Source organism: Phodopus roborovskii, unplaced genomic scaffold (genome assembly GCF_943737965.1).
Source record: "Phodopus roborovskii unplaced genomic scaffold, PHOROB, whole genome shotgun sequence".
NCBI classification, from domain to species: domain Eukaryota; kingdom Metazoa; phylum Chordata; class Mammalia; order Rodentia; family Cricetidae; genus Phodopus; species Phodopus roborovskii.
Genome location: NW_026125295.1, coordinates 26089311 through 26113915, shown reverse-complemented (window position 1 = coordinate 26113915; position 24605 = coordinate 26089311). Strand labels below are relative to the sequence as shown.

Here is a 24605-nt window from a genome sequence, read left to right as displayed (position 1 = left end):
AACTCACCAGTACTGCATTATTTAAAAAGAAATAATAATAATAACTAAATTCCTCAGAAGTTCTGCATGATACTTGTTCTCTTAAACAAATATTTATTTAATAGAATCATATTGATTCTTGAAAACCAGAAAAGGAGAAACAGAAAAAAAAAAACAGAAAAGACTTTAAAACTTCCTTCACATTAGCAAGAGATATTGATAAAATAAGAAATAGAAGATGGCAAGTTTGTTGTTTCCAAAGAGTCAAGAACAAAACAACGGTCTCATTTTAGGGCCATGCAAAGTTAAGGCCAAGTTGTGAGGCCAAGAGTGAGTTGACTTTGGTGAATGGCTATTCCTAAGTTTGATCTAAGGACCAAAACACCTCCTGACAATATGAAAATATAGCATTAAGAAGGAAGGTAGATTTAGAGCTGAACTACCATGGGTGAATAGCACAAAGAGCTATTCACACATATGTGTGGCTATCTGAAACAGAGCACAAGAACTAGCTAGCATAGGTGTGGAAAAGCATCATCGTTACAATCAAAACATGCATTAGAAAACAGAACATTGTCGACCTTGAATCTGTTCTATAAGGGGAAATGTTTCAGTGTTCCGGATATTCTCGTTTCCTTTGTTCATAGGGGACATGGTCGAGGACCCCATCTGTGCCTGAATATTGGATACTGCCTAACTAAGGGGCACAGTAAGCGATCTGTAACAACTAATGCAAATCAAAAGAACAATTAAAATAATAAGTTGAAATAAAAGCTATTTTAAACTGAAGCATTTCTGGAATTTCCCATCTAATATTTTCAGACCAAAATTGAGTACAGAAAACTGAAACCACAATGTGAAACTACAGATAAGAAGGGGCGGCTGGCCAAATAATGGTGGTACACTCCTTTGATCCCAGCACTTGAGAGGAAGAAGAAGGTGGACCTCAGTGAGTTCAAGGCTAGCCTGGTCTACAAAGCCAGTTCCAGGGTAGTTAGGACTGTAACACAGAGAAACCCTGTCTCAAAAAAAAAAAAAAGTGGTTTAATTGATATATTTAGATGCAGCAGTTTCAAAATGTGTTTGGCTTGTAAAAGTCATTCTAATCATAGTAATTTGTGTGATTTAATTAATTACCAGGCTATAGAATTATGATCACGTATGCTAATACCAAGGGCCAAATCAAACTTGTTGCTTTACTAATTACAGCAGTAAGCTTCTGATCACATGACTTCCATGGTTTGTCATACATCCCATGGAGCCACACACCTGGTTCTGAAAGTATTTAGCAGGGACGTTGCAAGTTAGTGTTCCACGGGAGGCAAAGAAATGAAACCCAACGGAGTGATGAGGAAAAAACAGTTCACAGGGTGAGGAGAGTCAGCTCAGATGTGTAATCCCTGCCATCAGCTACATTCCCTGAATTATCAGAAATGACAGTTTTCAGATAGACAGGGATCGCTCAGAGCAGAATAGGCAAAGAAAAAGTTGGGGGGAATGTTGCATTACAGTTTTCACTTCCAAGGTGACCTTCAGTAAATGACTTTAGTCCCTCACCTACTCTACAAGGACAAAAATATTCAGTTATTTATTAACAATGCTCACAAGAGCCCAGTGCTTTACAGGACATCTGAAGAGATACCCAAAAGAAGGAGGGAACCACCAGGGGTTCTGGAAAAGAGCTCTCCCAATTCTAGGACTCAGATGCTCAAGAGTCTTTTGGCAAGACATGTGTGGTAGGGACTGGGAGTCAGGAGGGAGTGTGTTAAAAATGAGGTCAGAGCATTGCAGGGAAGCCAAGAACAGGGCTGGACCCTGGGAGTACATTACAAAGTCTCGGCAGAAGACTCACATGACCTGAAATGTTTTTAAAGGGTCACTGTTCCTGTATAAACAGAATATAAGAGACCAACAGGGAAGCCAAGGGCTTCACCTAGGTAACCATTGCTGTCATCCAAGCTAAAAAATGATGATTGCTTGGAAAAGGACATCGGACCTAGAGCAGTTGAAAAGTGGTTGTGCTTGACCAATAAATGCATTTGGGGTTGTAGAGTGGGAAGAGAAGTAAAGGGTGACCGGAGGGCAGGAAAAGCTTGGAGGAGAGGTGGGGGGGGGGTGAACACTACGCTGAGCAGAGGAAGGCAGCAGGCTGGGCTGCTGAGTCACCAAGCACCTGAGCCTGTGTGCAAGGACACAGCAAAGCTGTCACCAGGAAGAGGGAGAGGAAACCAGCACTGTAGTGTCCACCATGCTGAGCCCCTGCCCTGCAAAGTGACTTTTAGCCAATCTATTCTCAAAATGCAGTAATTCACTATCCTCCACATCTTTGCATGTATCCGTGTCCTCTCCAGAATATCAATACATTGTTAAATTAGTAATGGGAGGGTCAGCAAGCTCTGATTCAGAGTAGTATCAGAACAGTATAGGAATGGCAGTCTTCTTACACCCTCAACATCCTCACCTCACTGAAGCATCCCCGGTAGTGGTTGTTTTTTGCAGAAATTCTGTGAAGAGTAAAAAATACTTTATTTTTTTCTTAGAATTTTCCAAGATGTGCTAAGAAACTAAAGATTTACCAAAAATCCCCAGGACATGTATTAGATATATATTTCTAAAACAAAAGACTTTCCTGTTTATTTTTTATTCTTCATCTAAAATGTAAGACATCATGTTAAAAGGGAATAAGCCATGGAAATGGCTATGTACTAGTATTCTATAAACATGTTTAAACAATATTTTATCTGATACCAACTTGAAAAATAACCAGCATGTAAATAAATGCATGCAGTCTACATATGAAAAAGCTCAGCCCTTTAAAAACTCTTTATTCCAAGCTCATTTGAAATGCCAGTATTCTGTTCACATAGCTCTATACTCTTAAGAATCATCAGCATTTAATTTATGAGTGTTTTTTAGATGGAAAGCTTCTGCTGCTTAAAATTCAGTTGGATCCTCTTGTTCTAAGTTGAGGAATACTTATCTCCCATGCTTTTCCCCAAGCCCCCCTCTATGCCCAATTTCCCCTAATTAATCTCATCTTTAATCCAAAGTAGAGTGCAGCTCTCACCAAAACCCACTCAGGCCAGGGACACTAACAGGGAGGCAGAGCCAAGGAACAAGAAACACATTTGTCCTGCTGTTGCTATTCTCTGTCCTCCAGGAGCATCTGGCATGTGTGACTTCGTGTAGCATTTAAAGCTGTTAGTATTGTAGCTTAAGAAATGTTTCCTGTAGCTGGCCAGGCACGGGGCTGGTGGTAAGCACACGGGAATAGACCACAGCCCTACTACCTTCAAATAGAGTATGTCTTGGGCAGAGGTGCCCATTGGTGTTCAGTTGCAACAAGAGTGCACTCAGCTTTGCCAGAGAGACAATGGGGTGCATGAGGTCTCTTGTCTCCTGCTTGGCAAGTAGAAGCACTGGAAAGAGCAACAAAACCCTTCTTGCCCATGTCTTAGGTGTCTGACTTATGGCTTCCAAGACTAAATTGGGGTCTACAGAAACCTTTTCAGGCTCCCCAGGGTACACAGTGAAAAGATGTGCCAACATTTAATAGAAAAATGCATTACAGTTGTTGGCACTGGCTCTGGGAAGCCCTGAGTTGACTCTCCACTTTTCTTCATGTGTTTCTAAGATTAGCTTTTCTAACTCGTGACTAGGGGATCATTTCTCTCCAGGAAGAAACTACTTCCATTTTTAGTAAAAATCTACTGCTTAATGCTTTCCTTTATGTTTCAACTCTAAGACCTGTTTAAGGCAAGTGGCAAGATTTATCATGGGTTTCATTATCACGGTAATTATTGAGAGTTTTACCTCTCATGACATCAAGTCCATTTTCCAGCCCTTTGACTTCGGAAAAAAAAAATTGGTCTTGACTGGTCTTCTTTTAAATTTCAGGCATAGTTGCTGTTCTCTTCTGTGGAGTCACACAAGCACATTATACCTACAACAACCTGTCATCAGATTCCAAACTGAGGACCAAACAGGTAAAAGAAAAACTGATCACTAGCATTGTCTCTTTCTCAGTAGGGAAGTTCTGTAGTCTCTCTGACAGTGAACGAGGAAAGAATTTCATTAGTAAAGGAAGAAAGTAAGCTTAAGGCTTCATTACAGGTTGGATATTTATAGTTTTTTTTCCCCCTCCAGGATAACATTAACAATTCTCTTGGTAAGCAAAAATATAATTATAATAGTTTCTCCCTCCTGAGAGTTGTGGAGCGTAAACTGTCAGTCTCAAAGATGAAAGGCCTATAGTCAGTAATCATTCACAGTCACTTACAGCTAAAAGGAATTATAAACCATGTGGATGTGGTTAGAAGGAAATGAGGAAGAATGTGGAACAATGCTTGGTCTTCAATTGGATGTTTTTGTTTTCAAGAAAATTCAACTGCTGTTGCCACATGAGCAAAAATGTCTCCCTTATTCTGAGGATATATCTGTTTGTGTATCTATAGGAGAACATACATAGGCTCCTTCTACTAAGACCCACTTAGCCATTTTTTGCCAAGCACATCCTACTAGGTATGCTGAGAGTGAACCTGGATTTTCCTTTGAGGGAAAAACCCTTGTGGAAGCTACTGATGAGGACAAGGTATATAATAAACACCCAATCCAGAGTGTGCTAGGCATTAGGACAATTATCTGGAGAGTGTTTGGGGAACATCCAGTAGGGCCTTCTCCCACGGCTATGACTGGGCAAGTCAGGAGGAAGTTGCCAGAGACAATGTCCAATCTGGAGCAAGATAAACAATAGTAAGGAGCTAGCAAGTCGGATGTAGCAGAGGATGGAGAGTATGAAGAAAGATGTTTGGTGGGCTGGAGAGATGGCTCAGCAGTTGAGAGCATTGGCTGTTCTTCCAGATAACTGGGGTTCAGTTCCCAGCACCCACATGATAGCTCACTACTGTTTGTAACTCTAGTTCCAGGGATCCCACACCCTCATACAGACACACATGTGGGCAAAGCACCATTGTACACAAAATACAAATAAATAAAGTATATTTTAACGGGAGGATACTTGAGGCTAAGGGATTGACACAGACAGAGTCTCTTAGGAAATTCACTGATGCTCTATAGACAGTTAGTGGACTTATAAGTAGAGAGAACTGAGTCAAGGAGACATAAGTGAGGAATGAGACCACACAGGCAGCTCCAGGTTAAGAAAGACTGATTGTGTGCTTTATGAAATAAGTTAAACTTCATCCCAAAAGTTATGGGATGCAGTGCTGCTCAACCTTTCCAGTTCCTTGTGTCATGGTGACCCCCAACCATAGAATGATTTCCCTGCTTGCTACCTCATGGCCGTAATTTTGCGACAGTTATGAATTACAATGTAAATATCTGACATGCTGGATATCTGACATGTGATTCCAGCAGGGATCACAACCCAAAGTTTGGGAACTACTGGGTTAAAGTAACTAGAAGGTGTCTGGAAAACAGAACAGCAGTCTTGGCATGATTATCTCACACTCAGGAAAAAATATACTGTCTCTCTCTTCATTTTCAGTGGTTTTTCTGGCAATCTTTGCTCTTGTTCCTTGACTTACAGACAGATCATGCTGATCTGTGTGTTGATGTCTACATGGTTCTCCCAGGCCCCAGCCTATCTCCAGAATTTCCTCTTTTGATAAGAACATGAATCATATTGGTGTAACACCTACTCCAACATAACCTCCACTGAGCTGATTACATCTCCTAGGGTTAGGGTTAGGGTTATGGTTAGGGGTTAGGGTTAGGTTAAGGTTAGGGTTACGGTTAGGGTTAGGGTTAGGGTTACAATCCCTGGGGCACTAAGGATTAGAACTGCAATAGATAAACCTAGGGGAAGGATGCATAACTCAGCTCATAAAGCTATTACAGAAATAATTAAATCAGACTGATGTTAGGGTAATCAGAATTTCATTTTAGGACTCTCATTCTGGTGGGTATGAGGACAGAATACATAGATGAGTTAGCTTTTACTGTTTAAAAGCAAAAACAGAATTGGCTATTCAAATAACATGTAATGGTAAGCATTTGGTTCCCCTGTCTGTAAGTGTCCATCAGTTTGACTGATGGACTTGGTAGCCTGCATTCATGGATTGAGCCTGTCCGAGTGTCTGTGGATTTGTTGGAGAATATAATCTAGGTTAAGCCTTGCCAGGGCACCTTTGCCATTTGCCTGGGCCTGTCATTCTGTGAGTATTGAAGCAAGTCCATTTCCAATCATCAGCTTGGACCACCTCTCCTAATCATCCTCTGTGGATCAGTGCAAAACAAGAAGCCATGCTAGTGCCCAATATGCAGTGAGTAAGCTTTGCAGTACGATTTGGCAGGGACTGTGGCTCTGGGACATGATGAAGAATTGAACTCAGTGGTGAGATCTATCCAAAATGCAAATGAAGGCAGAGGAGCCTAAGACTTGTCATGTGACACTGGAGAGTGGGAGTAAGGAAAGTAAGACAACATCCCAGCCAAATCTGGAGTTGGCCAGGAGTTCCCGAAGGCTTATCTGGGGCTCTCTGCAGCAGCTCTGGCTAGCATTCTGACCTCTCTGTCATGTCTCAATCTCAGCTTGTCCTGACCATGTGCTCTTGAATAGGGACTCTGTAAGGCCACCCCTCTTCTGTGAGTCCATCATTTCACTTTAGGTGGATGCTTTAGAGACATCATCAAATGCAATTGCTGACATTTTGACAGCATTCCCATAAAAGAGACATAAATAAACCAAAATCCTAATACTAATACCCAGAAAGTTCCAATTCCAGGATCTTTTAAATCATGAAGACTGGTAGCATTCTCCTGGGCTTTAAGAGAAATGTCTTGGGCTGGTTTTTCCTAGCCTCCTTTGGTTCTCTCAGCATTTGTATTCCAGGAAGCTGAATCCTGTTTAGGGACTTGCACTTTTAAGTCATGCTATCTAGGCTGCACAGCAACACTTCAAAGATAACTCGTCTCATGGTGAGACAGCCGTCCAATACCTAGGGGAGACAAAGCCAAAATCAGTGCCCTACAGCCTTCTGCTCTCCCTCTGAATGTCATGACAAGTGCTCCCTGACAGGCGTCCAATCCATCTCATAGCACTGTCTTTAAGGAAAGAGGCTTCTACAAGCTTATCCTTTAACATCAAGATAACGCCACGCCCTGCCCTTGCTCCCCCACTGTCTTCTGCCGGTGAGGTAGGAGTTTAATAAACACTGATTCCCTCCACTCCCTTCTAGTGGCTCTCCTTTTCTTCTACTGCTATCTACCATTTCCAATTCACTTTCCATATATATATATATACATATATATATATATGTATATATATATATATATGGATGCATGCATACCTATGTGTATGTATGGGGTCAATACATAACCCACACTCCCATAAGCAGTGTCTGTGGTCACTGCTTTGCAAAAAAGGAAAGCAAACATACTCAGCCATGTGCACAGGGTAGTGAGAGAAGTTCCAACTCCACGTGTGAGTTGAGACTCACTTTGAGTTGTACAGAACCTCCACATTGTGGCTATTACATCCCACTAGACCTGGGGACACTTTGGAAAATATTATGTGACACCACATGACTGTGGACACAGTATCTCTTCCCACACTGTGTCCACACTGCCAATGGGAGGAGCTGCTGTCTGACCTCTTTGCCTGTCTCCAGGATCATGTAATGGGATATTAGGATGTTAACAAGAAAAATCTTGAGGGAAATTTGTATAAGCCAACTTTGTGTTATAAAACCTAAATGTGATAGAATTTTGAAGGAATTTTATTCATCAACTTTGTCTATTCTAGCTAATCAAATAGTTATATCTGGAAGCAAAGACTGTTGAAAATTATAAGTTCTTTATAGTTTTGAAAATTGCATTTTCACTTTAAAACATGATTTGTAAATGATTGTTCTCTAAATGTTAGGTGAATTTATTTTGTTCTTGAACCTGTGGACCACTGAGCCTTTCCATGTGTTAGGTACACAGCACGTCTTGACCCCATGCTGCAGCCAAGCTGAGTAGTCAGCAGATGCCCCTTCTTAAAGAATACAGAAACATGGTGGCAATTCTTCCACCATGGCTGGGCATGGTTCACTGCTTCTACATGTGAAACTGTTCTAGAGGCAAGTTCCACAAGCCTGGCCCCTGGTCCTACGCACTAAGTGCTGCTCAGGACTTTCAAGGTGAACATCCACATACAGTGGTCTAGAGGACCCCCAGTCCCCAATTGTCAAGAAGACTTGCATTGCGCTACTCACAAGAGCCCAGTCTGCCTCTGCCCTTCCTCCCTCCACATTCCTCCCTAAAGTACCCTGTAAGCTGGTTATTTGGCCTGGCTTCCAGGTTTTTCCATTAACTACTTTTACCTTGCTGAGGCTAACTTAGGTATTACCTAAGGTAAACCAGGTATTACCAAGACATTCCTTTTTACTGGAGTTTCTAGTTTCTTCCTCATAGTTCCTTCTTAAAATAATTTCCAGAAGATGCATATGCAGCTAAAGAAACCACTGTTTGTTAATATATTCAAAATACTCATTTACTTTTAGCTCCCTTGGCTATCACTAATTACATTTAGTCATTAACTAACATTTTAAAGAGACTTTTTAACCAGGCACAACACAAGGTACAAGTAATACATCAGACTAAAAGGGTCCTTCAGTAGACGAGATTTATAGTAGCCAGAACAAATGACACTAGATCATGTATTTACAATAGTTATGAAGTCAGCCGCAGGACAAGGAATGGAGTAAAACCACCACACAGCTCCGTAGTACGTTGTCCTACCACACATAAGCCCAAACAGAGCCAATCCTCAACTATACCTTCAAAGGTATGAGCTACAACAATTCTTCTCACCTTATAAGTTAATTGTCTCAAGTATGTTGTCATAGTCAGTAGGAAAAAGAAAGTCTGGGACTCCTAGAAACCAACGGGAGACCCAGTTCATTGAGGAGTGCGTTGAATTATAACAATGGTAATGACATATCAAGGGAAATGGGAAATGTGAAGGTTGTTGACACTGATATCATAGACTGGCTGAGTGGTAAGGTAAAACCCAATAAAAACAAGTCCAAGACAAAAGAGAAGAAAAGAAACCTCATTTAGCAGAAAAGAGCCTCATTTAGTACAGACAAGCTTTCCAAAGGGATTCCACTGTAAGGGGAGCAGCAAGATGAATTGAGTAGGTGGCTGTAATGGTCAAAGGGAGAATTAACAATCCTTGTGTGTGCTGGGGAGTAATATGAAGACTAGATGACCAGTCAGAGGGTGTGCCGAGTCTACTCAGAGGCAGACTGCAGCTTCAGACTTTCCAGTACTGTGCATCAAATAATTGGGCCTCTTATTAAATGCTTGTTATTAGTAGGTAAGAAGATACCAGTTAACTTCACTTACCCAATAAGGCTTACACAAAAGGGGACAAGTGCTTGGTGTCTTAGTCACTGTTCTATTGCTGTGAAGAGACCAAGAAGAGAGAGCATTTAATTCGGGGCTCACTTGCAGTGGCAGAATTCTGTTATTGTCATGGTGGAAAGCAGAGAGGCAAACAAGCAAGCACTGGAACCATAGCTGGGAGCTGTATCCTGATTGACAGGCAAAGGAAGAGAGAGGGGATGGGCCTGGCATGGGCTATTGAAACCTCAAAGCCCACCTCCAGTGACACACCTCCTCCAACAAGGCCACACCCACGAATCCTTCCAACCTTTCAGTCAGTTCTACTTGCTGGTGACCAAGCACTCAAACATATGAGCCTACAGGGGGCCATTCAAACCATCACACTTGGCTACCTTTATCACACTGTCAGCTGGTTCAGACAGTAATTTTTCTTCAATTTCCTCCCTCATACTTGAAAATCTACCAGTTTGGGGCCATTTTACTTTCTTAACTGATATGCAGTAGGGTTGGACATGCCATGCATTTGCTTTTGAAAAGCCAGCGTCCTTGTCAAGTATTTGTGGGCAAACAATAGCACCTTCATTATATCATTCTTTCCAGGTGCTATTTATTTCCTCTACCCCCCATGATATTTTTAGTGTTTATTGCCATTGAATGGGAAAGCAGCAATGCAAATCCAAATTTAAATTTCCAATAAAAAGAGACAATGGGAGCCAAATTGAATGTGCTATGCATGACTTTGCAAGAAAATGCAAATAAAAGATTTGGAATATGAGAGAAGCAAGGAGATATGGTGGATGTGACTCTGCTGCTAATAGCAGGACCCTGTATACTTAACACTTGTGACCTTCAGTCTTCTCCCTTTAAAATGAATGGTTGAACTAAATGTGTTGTCAAACATGTCCCAAACCTAATATTCTGTCAAACACTGAGCACGAAGTATACACTTGGTTCCTTCTCTTAAACTACAGTTAGGGAAGGATAACTTGCTTAAAATGATAATTCATGGAGATGTGATGAGGGCCTCAAATTGTCAAATTAAGTTCATGATTGAGGCAATCAAAAATAACATCATTAGTCCTACTGGGAAGAAAAATTTCACACTGAGAATTGGACGGTTCTCTGTGGAAAAATTCTCAGCTTGAATCAAAGTGAGTGGTTGCAATAGCTTTTCCTAAGACTGCCTGCATCCATGGCAGAAAGTATAAATGGCACACTTCCAGCACACAGCATCTCAGGACATGAGCAAAAGACTTTCCAGTTTTGTGATGTTTTGTTTTTTCATTTTAAGCATGTTCTGAGCATGTATTAAACATGACAGTGGTTGCATGGCAGGCATGATGCAAGGCTGGGAATTGGCAAATATGACAGCGATCCCCTTAGGAGTTCCTAATATAACACATATGGAAGGGTTGCATTCTCCCATGAGGCAAGTGTTAACATGGAGGGAGGCCCAACATGCCCTAAGAGCCAGAGGACTACATTGTTTTCTAAAGATGAGGTGACCCTGAGAAGCTAACCTGGGACTTGGGGGCTTGGAGTTTGGTTGTGATGATAATCAGGAGATCATCATGCAGGTATATAGAACATAAAAGCAAAGGGAATTAAATAATTAAGAACATAACACAGAAAGAAAAACATAGAGTCAAAGTAGAGAGAAAATACATCTGTCTGCCGGTGTAGACCAGAGAGCAGAGAAGAAGCACATAGGAGGCAAATAAATCCGGGAACTGAGTTCAGAGGGACCTTGTAGCCCTTACTGGGCTGTTTTGGAGAACTCTATCCAATTAGGCTGATGATTGCATAAGACCTTCAGGGGGTGGTGATAATCACATGGATGACACTATTGAAGAAAGTTCTAAGGGTTAGTTATGAGCAATGTGGTTATTGATCTTAACACTGCATTTCCTTCTATTAAGCCATTCATACAAATACTATTTAAATTCACTTCAGCTTTTGAAGATGCTAGATTCTCGTCTCTTAGGGTATTTTGTCTATAAGAGATGTTTATGGGAATTTATCATTTGGCTTTTGCCTTGGACTTAGGAGCTCAATAAAATCTTTCTGAATTAATAAGTAAATTAATGAATGATTAGATTATGACCATGAACATTCCAAGATAAAAGTTAGAAAGGAGAAACAATATGTGCTAATTAATGGTTTCTTTAATTCTGGTATCATGCATTAATTTAAATTTAATGAGCTGGATTCATAAGGCTAATGTCTAGGGTAATCCCGAGACATTGAAGGGAAGATCAAGTGCAGTTCTATTACTTGCTGTGTCTCCTGCAGCGTGTCTCTGCCTTATTGATTTGCATTACAGTGGTTTTGGATTATGGGTTTTTTTTTTTTTTTTTTTTTTTTTTTTGCCCATCCAACACATTAACGAAAGCAGTCACGTTTCATGTCGGTTACCTGTTCTGAGACAGTGGGGGGAGAGAGGAAGAGGGGAGCAACAATGCCCCATGCTTCCCTGACTTCCAAAAAGATCAAAGATATCTACAGAAAGCATAGAATTGCCTTTATTTTTTACACTAATTACATTTCTTTTGTCAAGATTTCTACCACTTTTCTTCTTCTCTTCATTCAAAGTACCTTTAAAATATTATCCTAGAAGGGGCTGAGTTTATAACCGATGGCAAAGTGTTTAAATTTCTCTGTAGCTGAGCTGGTGACTCTTTTCAGTGAAATTCATTATGTTGTATAAAGGACATTTAGTAGTTGGGTTAATAAGTGCTCCCTTTCAAATGCTAATGACAGCGAGGCTCCCACATCAAGGCAAGAACACACTGTACTGTACTTTCAGTGCCCAGAATGTTGTGAACACCTAGTCCAGAAGCTGTACTCTACAGAACAGAGGCCATGGATGACCATTTGGAGTGCCAGTGAATTCCCTCTGCATCCTGAGCACTGGATCCCAGGGGACAAGGAGAATAGAGATAAATATGACATGCACCAGGAGCCATACTTCCCCTTGAAAAATTGTCATGTAAATATTCCCCCACCCCCGCTCTGGAAAAACTAGTCAGATTATAACTGCTCCAATGATCTTTATTGGTCTGTTAACCTCATATCTGTGTTTGTTGATAATACATAATATACCATTGTAGCTGGGGATTTCCAGATTTAATGCCCGAGGATGAGAGCTAGGTGGGACTATGAAGGTAGACTTTTAGATTATACATACTCACATGCTTATGCACACACACACACACACACACACACACACACACACAGATTCCTCACCATCCACCCATCTCTCCCTTCACCTTTAGACAACAAAAACTACCATCGCCAATACTTAAATAGCAACCTATAAATATTTATGACCCATACTCTTGTATGATTATGTCTGATTCCATACAAAATGAGAAAAAACACATCTGAATAGAGTCTAATCCATCAACAGTCCTGGTCCTTACTTTGATGACATTCAAGACAGATGGTTACCCATTATTACTCTAAAATTTCTAAGGATAGTAGTGGTATAACCCCTTTAATGGCCCATTATACTTTTATCATCCTACTTATAGGTACAAGTATGGAAGGCTTTAGTATCGTAATAGCATTTGAGGATGATAAATGGAAATGACTGTAATTTTTCTACACATTTTAATTAAATTTTATTGATGCAGCACAGAAAACATCAAGGCTGAATGCATATGCCCAAGTGTGTGTTTATTAAGAATGTGGCCAAATTTCAGGCTGCCATTCCCTCGATGGCCTTGAAGGACACAGAGAATGCAATTAACAGAAAGTCTCTTATCCCTTCAAGAAAGCAACTGAATTGCTTCTGGAAATGTGACTCAAAAATCCCCAAACCATCCTTTCCATGGAAATATGATCTGGAGCCCTGAATAAAATGTCTGAAAGGGAATTTGGATTTATGAAGTCCAATAAGGCAACTGTGCTATTTGACACTGGGGGCTGGAGGAGTTGGGATCCCATCTGGTCTTGAGAGAGGAGACTAACCATGGTGGTGGACCTGGTTCAGGACAAGTGCCAGGTAATGAACTATCTATCACTGGTATATTTTCTTTTTGTTCCCAGCTGTTAAAAACTATGCACTAAGACAGGCTTCTTTCCCCTTTTTGCACTGTGCCTTGTTCTGATCAAATTGAACATTCAAAGATGAAGTGGAAGGGAACAGATACCTGATCCAAACAAGCAAACAAAAAACAAAAAGGCATTTTCTTTAGTGGGAAAGAAGTCTTGATCTTATAGTCACTGTAAAAGTCCTCAGAGACCCATGAAAACAGGGTCATGGTGATGTCCCTCTGGATAGGTTACTTTGGATTTCCAGAAAGGTGACAATTTGCTCAGTCTTTACTTGTTCTGCTTTGTGGATTGTGCCTATGACTCTGTGGAGCTCTGACAGGAGATGGGACAGATGTACTGACCATCAGAAACAGACAAGCGAGGCGGGGTTCTGAGATATGACACAGCAGGTTTCTGGATCACTAATGGGAAGCTCTCTATACAGGCTCTTCCTGAGGGCCAGAAGAGAAACTATGTCTTAACTTTTCATATGCTAATGCAGGTGTTCTTGACTGGTGGTCTGCAGGCTGATATCAGAGTGATTCATTTTGATGACACTGCCTGAACTTATTTCTGGCATAAATTAATAATTTATAGCACCATCCTAGAGAAAACACCATCATCCTTCCCCTCTCACTGATTTATTGTTTGCCTTTACTCTTGCTCTTAGAGCACAATGTTGAGGTCTATATGAAACTCACCCACCTACCAGCATGCCTCCACTATGAGAACACTGACTGATACTTGCAGCAAGGGATAGATTGGGAGTGGAGGCTAGAGAGCCTCATGAGGAACACAGGTATCCCTACGAGGGTCCGATCCTCTTCTCAGGATGCTGGAGGGAAAAAGAAAAAACAGAGTTTGAGAAAGTGTCCAAGGAACAGAAAGGGAATCATGTCTTAAATTCTCTCTCTCTCTCTCTCTCTCTCTCTCTCTCTCTCTCTCTCTCACACACACACACACACACACACACACACACACACACACACAGCTTTTTTGAGAAAAAAAAATCATTAGAAAGACCCATACTTGCCAAAGACAGAGAGGCAGAAAAATATGGCTTAAGACTCCAGTAGCAGAAATAGCTTGTGTCCCCAAGCAGTGCAACAGTCCTGGAATTGCAGGTGACAAATCATGATTAGTGTGGGTGGCAGCCAGGGGTGAAGTCTGGGCAAGCTGGGGCTAGCTGCAGCTCTGTGTGTGGGAGGATACACCAGAATACAGAGGCAGGCAATGGCACACTCACAAGGGGGGAGGGGCTATCTCAACTCTCTTAGAGACTGCTAAAGCAATGCACATCAAAAATGTTGTTCATAAAACCCAGGTACCTGGGCCTCATGCCAAGCATTTGTGATTTCTTTAGTCTAGACTAGGGCATGGCTGTAGCATTTTAAACTCTACTTCAATAATTCGAATGAGTGACTGAGGGGAGAAATTAGAAGACACAGGGCACTGCATGGAAGGGGCTGATTGGGGTCCTGTTAGTTGGCAAGCAGAGAGGGTTTTGAGCCAGTGAAATCAAGTAAAAATGTCTATGTTGGTAAGAAGCAGTTGCATGCTAGTGGGCTCTGGACAGTGGTCCTCAAACAGGCTGCACCATGGAAACACACAGAGAGTATTTAAAACCTGTGTTTGGTATGCCCTCAAAGATTCTGATTTCTTGGGTCTACAGTGGCAGTGCTGCCTCAGCAGCAGGATTGTAGGTCCCCTGGCAGGGGGCCACACCCCAGAAGCAGTGATCAAGGGGACACTAAAGTCAAGGAGCTGCTTAGGAAAAGAGAAAACTGCCGGGGATTTTATATTCTATGTGAGTAGGTGGAGACTAAGAGACACCAAGATTTGAGTGTTTGTACAAGTGCATATATTTTTGTAGGTGGGGTGACTCTAAGACATCGCCAAAATAAGTATTCTAGAGTTCTCCATTCCGGAGAAGCAATCCCACTACCAAAGCCCAAATCCACAGGTTTCTTTGCAAGGTGACTTGCCCACTTATTCAGAACTCACATAGAGCCACAGATTCACTGTAGCAATCGCAGCACATGAAACTGTCCTACTACAAAATAAATAAATAAGTTAAATCTATTTTTACCTACCCTAACTTTATAAAATATTCAATTGATTAGTATTTGTTGGATATTTGTCATCCACTCTATGATAGTTTAATGAATATTGACATCCATACCTCTTGTTACATCAACCACTGACCTACCTGCTATTTTTAGCTCTTATTTACCAAACAGGAAACTGGAATGTGAGCAAAATGATCATCACATGAAACTACAGTAAGGAGAAACAAGGGGGAAAAGGATTTTGGAACCAATTCTAAGTCCAGTGCTTTCCCACCGCTAACACTCACCTCTGTCTCTAGTTTATGATTGGAAGTGTCTCCCAGCTTCTCCTGTTCTAGCTCTTCCTTCCCAAGGGCATTTGGAAATGTTCTCAGTGAAGAGTCTGCCAAGACCAGTTTCTATCCATATACTATGCTCACTTACTAAACCTAGAGAAAAAGGTAAAATGTGTCCACTCACCTAAAATGGTTTGACACCCCAACAAACCACGTCTCTTGGATTCAGTAGTCTTGAAGTCCCAGAGACTGAAATCTAATCTGCAATTTCACCATCTGAGCACAGACAATGATTGCAACTAGCATTCTATACATTTGTGAATTAGGACATAGTGTTCCATGACTGTTCCCTAAAACTTAGGCCCGCTTGATGATTTCTTCAGAACTACATAAAACAATAGTTATATATATGTAGTGTAAATGCTCCATGAAGAATCAAATGTGTATTTGAGGTTATAATTAATGTGCAAGTATTCTGTAAGTTTTTGTTACATATCTGAGACTCTTTAACATTCTCAAGAAGTCTCATTCTCAAAATATTTTGTTGCATTCAGTGAATCGCACCTTTGTCTGGTAAATCATAAGCACCATGAAGCCCCATCATCACCAAAGGAATGTATTAAAGGACTTGATAATAGATAAAGAAACCCCTATTTCCAAAATCATATTTAATAACTCTAAGAAAAGTCACTCAGTGATCTCCAATTTTTAAAGGATGCAAATTTACTAATAATGTCCAGCTGGGCATGGAAATATACTTCCAGGTATCATTGGCTAAGATCAATAGAATGTAGCTGGATCAGGTTTTCTACTTTTCATACTTATCTTTCTGCTGAGAAACAATTTGTACTAGCACATTTTGTGATATGAAAATTGTTCCAATTCCATGACAGAACATTAGTATTTTAAGCTCTTTTTAAGACATTTTCTAATCTCCGTGTTCATAAATGGCTCAGTTTTACATATATTAAAAAAGATATACATAAAATAATGCAGATCTCTCCTGCAGTGTATATGGACATTATACAGGACACTTTGTCAGCGCTGTCAGTGCATATGAGCAATCTATTCCTCCCGAGTGGCTCCTTGGTCACAAGTCATGATGACAGTGATGACCTCCAGGGGCTGGACTCAGATCTGCCTCCCAAAAGAAAGGTGGCTGTTTTTCTATTGTTCCCAAGGATGATCTAATGAGTGATGGGATCAAAGCAATGGTTCTTATCCTTTTCTAATACCTCGACCCAGGAATTTGAAAAGAAAATCCTTGATTTGAAATTGCATTGAAAGTTTCAGCTTACACTACAAAGCACACACACACACACCCTGACTTTATGAAGTGTTTTAATGTTACATGAGCCTCCCTGGGACTTTAGTAAGGATAGTGACTAAAGGAAAGGTCAAGGCAAATGAATATCATTACTCTCAAAACATTTTTCTCCTCTCATTATCCTGTATCAAAACTCACTGACCAGTGTTGTCATATGTGGATCCAATAACCCCGTAGGTCAACAAAGATACCCTTCAGTCAGCACACAGGACTTGGGTAGGTTCCAGACCCTCAGCTCTGTACCGTTGCTATTACCTGAGAGTAAGCAGAAACAGGATCAAAATACTGCAGAACTTAACACGAGCCAAGGGTCATCCCAATAAGAGGCTCCTGCCTCTGGCATCCCAGGAACATCAGGTATCGACCTGGAGAAAGGAACCACAATGATCCTAGAGATGTCTGGTGCAGAGTGCTGCCGAAGAGAGCAGTTTCCTCAGCAAGCTCAAACTCCAGAATGACCATTTTGATTTTTATAAAAATCTCTAAAATATTCACATTTCACACTCAGACTTCAAAAGCCATACCATGTTTGTGGTTCTGCTGAATGGAAGGTACCTGTCATTTGAAGTCATTTTAGAATTTATTTAAAAAATTCTGTAAGAACCTATGTGTCTTTTCATATTGTACATCCATCTGAGCCCTGAAATATTATCAGGTTTAATTCCTGTGAGCTGGGTTTGACTCCCTATGCATTACATGATAACTGAGCTAATTTTCAACATAGACAGTGTGGGGTTTTCTCATAAATAGAACTGTTTGTGAGTGAATCTGGGCAAGGTGATTATTATGCCCTGATTGTAACTGTATGAAATCTCTAATAAGAAAAGCATTTACCATAGCTTTGTGAATTATTCCGACTTGTAAAGTATGACTCGATTTATTCATAGGTGCTTATGTTAGAGCTTGCATTATATTTTAGACAATGGGTTAGGTGGATTGCACCTAGACACTTAGTGCATTACAGAGAGACCTACATTATTATTTTTTGAAAAATATACATAATAACTCTTCTTAAATGTTCACCTCATTAACAAAGAAATGCCATTCCATTCTATCTCAAAGACCTTTCTCTGACAGAGGCACATTCACAGAATTGGCCTATTTGAATTCCTTTCTCCCACCCTCAGACACAATTTTTATAAAATCCCTTCACCTCCAAATGACTCAAAGATATGATATTTAAAGCTGTGACCATTTTTTCACACAGCTATAGTTCTCCACCATAACAAAGGTCACTTTGCTATGCTTTGCTCATCTGGCTATTTCAATCATTTTAGCCTCAGCAACACAATCTCCATAACTCAGCATATCCATCCTTTCAAGGCACCTTCAACTGGGTTGGATCCATAGGTATATTCCTTCCAGGATTCAGATATACAAATGCTGAATTATCCTGTGTCCCAAGGCCAGTCTTCAGCTACCTCAGCACCTGACAAGGCAGGAAAGGGTGGACAGGGAGCCCAGCTGGGAAGCCTGGTTTCTCAGTCTAGATCTGGGGGTGCACCAGTGTGTATCATGGAGCAAGGGTCCGGTGACTGTAAGCCCTGGCATCCTGGCACCATAAGAACAGGGGCATGACCTATTTCTGGGCCATTGTTTTACAACGCCAAACCATTTGTCTAGTGTAGGTCTGTACTACTGTATTTGTGTTACGAACAGATTAGCCTCTGTGTCCTCTTCTATGAAGCTCAGCCCACAGGAGCACTGGGAATAAAGATCACATGACCCAGCTAGAGCCTATAAAGTGCAGTGAGTAACTGAGCTGGAGTGACCTGCCCTTCAGAAGTCTCCCTCTGTGGAAGTCAGAAGGGTCCTCGAGATGAGACCTCAACACCAACTAGATGTGAGGAAACAAAAGGCACTGGGAAGGATAGAGGCGGCAGATGGGCCCTCATCCAGGACAGCTGTCTTGTGAGGGGATAAAGGCCTGGCATCCTCAGAGTGATCGCATATGTGAGGAATGAGCCAGAATGGGTGAGAATATCACTGGACTCTGAGTTATGCGGCTGGCAGAAATCCTGTTTCTCACAGGAGTCCTTATTATCTACTGGGAAAGCAAAGCCCAGAGATCTCCAAACAATAAATTAAAATACATGTCTTTCCCCCCCCATCTTCTATTTGATTTTCATGCTTTCTAAAAATTCAAGCCCACAGCAGTTTATAAATGAAAACCTAAGGTTTTGGTTTTTTTTTTTTTTTTTTTTCCTCTAGAAACAACTGTTACTAGTAGATGCAATTTTTTGTTTTGTTTTGTTTTCAGTAGAGGGGTAACTGATATGTTGTCACAGAAGTTTTCTATGCAGTTGCATTTGAAAGCAGAAATGTGATTATACTGGATGTTATCAGGCATGGTTGTTTGGGTTGTTTGGGTTGATTGGTTGGTTGGTTGGTGAGCTGATGGGCTGTTTAGATTTTTTTGTCAATCTTCCATCATACTGGCCTGTAGGCAAGTCTGTAGGGATTATTATTATTATTATTATTATTATTATTATTATTATTATTATTATTATTACTGTGGGAGGGCCTATCCCACTGTGGGCAGCACCATCCATGGGCAGGTAGGCGTGGATGGTATAAGAAAGCAATCTGAACAGGCCATGCAGAACAAGCCAGTAAGCAGCCTTTCTTCATGATTTCTCCTTCAGTTCCTGCCTCCAGCTTCCTGGTTGAGTTCCTGCCCCTACTTCTCTCAGTGATGAACCATGATGGGGGATGATAAATCCTGCATTGCTTTTGATCAGAATGGTTTATCATAGCAAGAGAAGACAAACTAAGACAGCTGGGTTTTGTAGCTTTGGCTTTCTGTTTTATTGTTTTATTTTGGTTTTTTTTTTTTTTTTGGCTTTAATTTGTTTTTGTTTTGATTTTGTTTGTTTGTTTATTTGAGATAGGGCCTCATTATGTAGACAAGTGGAACTCACAGAGATCTTCCTGCCTTTGTCTCTGGAATGCTGGAATTAGAATTGGTATACCTGGTTTGCCACCCCCTCACCCCCTTCCCCCCACCCCCTGCAGTTCACAAGCTTTTGATAGCAAGGGTTCTTCACAGTTTTAGAAATTACTGAGGTTTCCCAAAAACTTTGTTTTTGTGAATTGTGTTCAGTGGCACTAGCTGGAACTGTCAACAACCTGAAGACATAACAGGTGTATTCACATTATACAGTCAGTTGACATATAGGGGCTCCTCACTCCCCGATACTGTCAACTGTTAAACATCTACCAGCATAGGGATAATTTCAGGGACAATATTGCTGTATGAGAATTCTATATGAGGATTTAAAGATAATAGGTAACTTATTTCAAAATAACAATAATGAACATACCACATGTTAACACAGGTGACACTTTCTGTTTACTTATTTGCAAATCCCCTACTGCCTGATTTATAGAAGGCAGCTGAAGTCTCTCTGCTTCACCAGATGTCAGGTTGGGAAGTTATGCCGTCTCTGGAAGCCTCTACTGGACTCTGTTCATGAGAATGAATGCAGAGGCACAGCATGTCTTCACTTGACAGTCTTGACGATCCTATCCCCTACCCTCCAGACTCTGCAGTGGCCTCGGAGAGTCCTCACCTGCTTTGATGCTTTGAAAGTTGTGACACATAAATACTTATGTATGTGTATGTGTGTGCATACCCCATAGCACACATGGGGAAGTCAGAAGACAACTGCAAGAGTGAGTTCTCTCCTTCCATGATGTGGGCCTAGATCATGAGGCATAGCAGTAGGTGCCTTCACTAAGAGTTGCTTTCAGCGGCTGAGTCATCCTGACAGCCCCAGCTTTTTCTCTTTTAAGACGCTTCCCCCCAATGGATTTTGATGTAAATCTTCGTTAAAATGGCTCATGTCACATATGTTAACAATTAGCTAAATCACTCGCTGTTCCTTTTTCTATTTTTTCCATATATTTTATCAGCTGAAGAACTAGGAAACACAGAGGAGGCGAGATGGAGCCCAGTAACTGACTGATGGGTTCTTTTTGGAAGATTTTGGGTTGCTTATGCCATGCTTTATGTCTTATTGGGGTCAGTGCAACCTCCAGCTGACAGACAGATACACTGCAACTGCCCATTATTTTGATCTCTTCATCCTCCATTTGAATTGAAAACCATACAAAGATGTCCTCATCACTCTTTCAAGGCAGCCCAATGAACAAAATCCCGCTGTGTTTTTCACAGTCCCCAGAGAGCAAGGAGGAGAATCAGGAGGGAGGAAGGGTGAGAATGTGGTTGACATTTCTTGAGAATGAAGGTTTTAAAACCTCAGAAGCTGAGCAAAAGCAGAATGCTCAAGATGAGACTGGGGTGGACAGCACACTCATTACTAAGAATAATGATAGCATTTTACATCATGACACCAGAAACCACTAAAGCCTCATCCCTTAGTTCCTGAGACACACACACGCACACACCAAGGATTGTAGATGTCCCAGTCCCTTTTGTAAAGTGATATAGCCTTGTCATATATAGCTTAGGCATGCTCTCCACTAGACTTTAAATAATCTCTGCATTACTCATGATTCCCAGTACCTCACAAATACTGTGTAAATGGTTGCCAGGCAGGCTATGTGGTATTTAGGAAAAGGTCTGTCACAACATACGCATTTTTTTTATTATTTCAAATACTTTTGAACTGTAGTTGGTTGAATTGATGACTATGTGACCCACACATGGGCCCAGAGGAGATGACTATACTTGCTAAATAGATGCATGAATAGGGTTGCAAGAACTGGAGTTTTCATAGATTAGTTTACACAGGTGTCCTAACAAGGTGCTCGTACAGTTCTGTTTTGGTTATTTTATCTTCCCCTTGTTTGTTTATTTGGTAACAAGATCTCACTCTTTACCTTGAACCCTCAACAATCCTCTTGTCTCAACTCCCCATGTGCTAAAATTAGCAATGTCCAGCATGGCTCTTCTTTTTATTGTTGTTGTTTTGTTTTTTCCCAGGCTGTAGAGTCAGGATCATAATTAAACATTGCAGCTCAAGCTTCTGATCTATAATCGGATTATTTTATTCCATGAATAAAATGTAAACTATTAAAATAAATTAGGTTTATAAAGGTGAATCTATTGTACGGTGATTTCTCCATGAGATCAAATACAGTAGCTAGCAACCTGCAGCTGTGTTGGAGCAGAATAACACCCTGTGGAATGGACAGGCTGACAGCTCAGTTAGAGACCAGAGACAGCCCTTCAGAGCTGTCTGACTCCTGTCTTCCTTCCCAGTGTTTGCAACAACTATTTGAATAATGCTCTCCAAATCTGGGAGAAACTGAGAAAAGGTACACATACTTTCCTTTTGACCAAAGTTTCCTCTTCCCTGCTTGCCAGTTATACCTGAGTATTCCACTAACCAGAATCCAGATACTTACAGCCTCTTCTCTGACACAGCCCTATGCACTCAAACATGGATATTTATTAGCGTCTTGGAGAACAGTACACCTTGCAAACTCAGTGAATGAAGGCTGTGATAATATAGACCCAGGCATGGGGTCCTGAGAACATAGCTAAAGCTCTAGGCAGATACTACCCAGGGGGACCTTACCTCTACTCCTCCCTGCTGGGGTCACTGGGGCTGAGTCCCTTCCTGTCATCAGAGATTCAGAGACAAAATGGCGACGTTCTTTTTGGATTTTCTGTTGGAAAGCTTATTGGAAATACAGCATCAAACATGGTACCTAATCAGTCTAGACTTCTAGTTACGAATGGTTCCTCTTTTAATGTAGAATCAATGACTTTATAAATACTGTATAAATGTATATAAATATAAAGCCTTCATAAAATACTCTCAGCTCGGCAGTCTCTTCTAAGAGGTTAATAATCATTCATGACCACTGTCTTCGGAATTGAGAATTATGACTTGTGTTCTCATATCTTTTTTTAGGTTTTACTTTCGCTTTCTTAGAATTAAATATCCCTGCCTGCTGGGGTTTTCTTTTCACCCAGGAGGCACAGCTCTCTCCTGTCACCCTCAGCAGTCTGAGGATTTCCCTTAGACTGTCAGGAACTTTACTCAGGCCAAGCCAGGTGATAAAGCTGAGTTGGAGTTAAACGAAGGTATTTTAATACGGCTTTAAGCACAAAGGCTAAAAGAAAGGAACAGGTCTGGAAGGAAAGACAAGGCACATGTGACATGTGGCTGTGGCTCCTGACAGGGAAGTGGCAGAAAACAAGACATCCCAAGCATGGGTATGGGGTCTTCAGTGGAGAGTCGGTATCTCAGCCTTGTTTAGTGTTACTTTAACATAAACTATCTATATATGAGGGAAATATTATTTCTATGTTAGATCCTTTCACAGAAAATACTGTAGATTGTTCTGGGATTCTTGCATTTCTGTGGGTGAGAGATGAGAGGCTGTCCCCACGATCTCCCCCTCCTTTTCATCCTGGGCAAAGCCATTCAAAACAAAAAACAAAACACTGGATCTTCCAGTTCACAGATGTCCTCACAAGATGACATTTCTAAATAAAGCAGCCTAATGCCCTTGCTTGATCCAAACTCTGAGAGGGATGCATAGCAATTTTTAGTAGAAACAGGCTAATATGTTGCAGATGAATTAAGAAATCCTCTCTGCCATTTCCCTGTCCCCTAGGTATTTATACTTTCTAAGTTGATTTTTTCCCTGACTCTCAGGATGCTAATTCCTTCCAGAACGGTATCCCCACCCAGAAAGGATGCTGTCTCTGACGCTGACGATAAAAGCAGTCAGTGGCACACACAGATTCATGTCATCTGGAGCTCTGTCCCTCACTATTGGTTCAGGCTCTTCCTTCCCATCTTTAGACCTGCATAGTCTCCTTCAGGCTTTGTTCTTTTTCTCTGGAGTTACGCTCTTAGCCAATTCACATGTCTATCTCTTCGTATTATTTATTCTCCTGACCTCTGAGTCATGAAGAAAATCCACAGCAGCAGTAACAAACTCCTCATCCATGGGACAGTAGGACGCTTGCCATACCACTGGTGCTTAAGACCTAAACAGTTCTTCTTTTGTAAACTAAGCAGGAAAGGTACATGGACAGAGTTGAACACATAAAAGGTCTTGTCTCCTCCTCAGCTCCCTCCTCACTATAGTAGGACTTTTCTCAGGTGAGATCTTGGAAAATGCTCCTATTTGATATTTTAAGCCTTATAAAAAGATGTGGGGAGAGGGAGGGTTTGATTCCATGTTGCTAAGTAGCTGTTTTGGTTAATCTTGATTATCAACTTGATTGGACTGAAAAAGTGATGAGATTGGAAAAGTGTGTCTTTTCCAGAGATGATTAGACCACGTGAGCTCTGACCTAAGGTACAAGAGAAGATGATGTGTCTGTATCATGAGGGCATTGTTGGGAGGTGGAAAAAGGGAGAAAGTTGGACTAGTTAGAGGAAATAGATAACTGTGGATGTGTCCTTAGGATTGTATCATGGCATGGTCCTCTCTCTCTCTCTCCTTTTTCCTCATTCCCTCTTTCTCTCCCTCTCTCCCTTCCGCTCTGTTTTTCTCTCTCTTCCTCTTCCTCTCTTCTTCTCTTTCCCTCCCTCTCCCTCTCTCCCTCCACCCTTTCTCCATCTCTCTTTATCT

At 41.1% G+C, this 24605-nt stretch overlaps 1 protein-coding gene across 1 annotated transcript in view; it reads left to right on the top strand.

Moving 5' to 3' along the window:
• Slc9a9 (solute carrier family 9 member A9) overlaps positions 1-24605 on the top strand; it is a 521392-nt gene that overhangs the window by 252940 nt on the left and 243847 nt on the right. The window contains exon 9 of the mRNA XM_051207129.1: positions 3877-3965. Coding sequence (XP_051063086.1) covers positions 3877-3965 — 89 coding nt within the window. The remainder of the gene's footprint in view (positions 1-3876; positions 3966-24605) is intronic.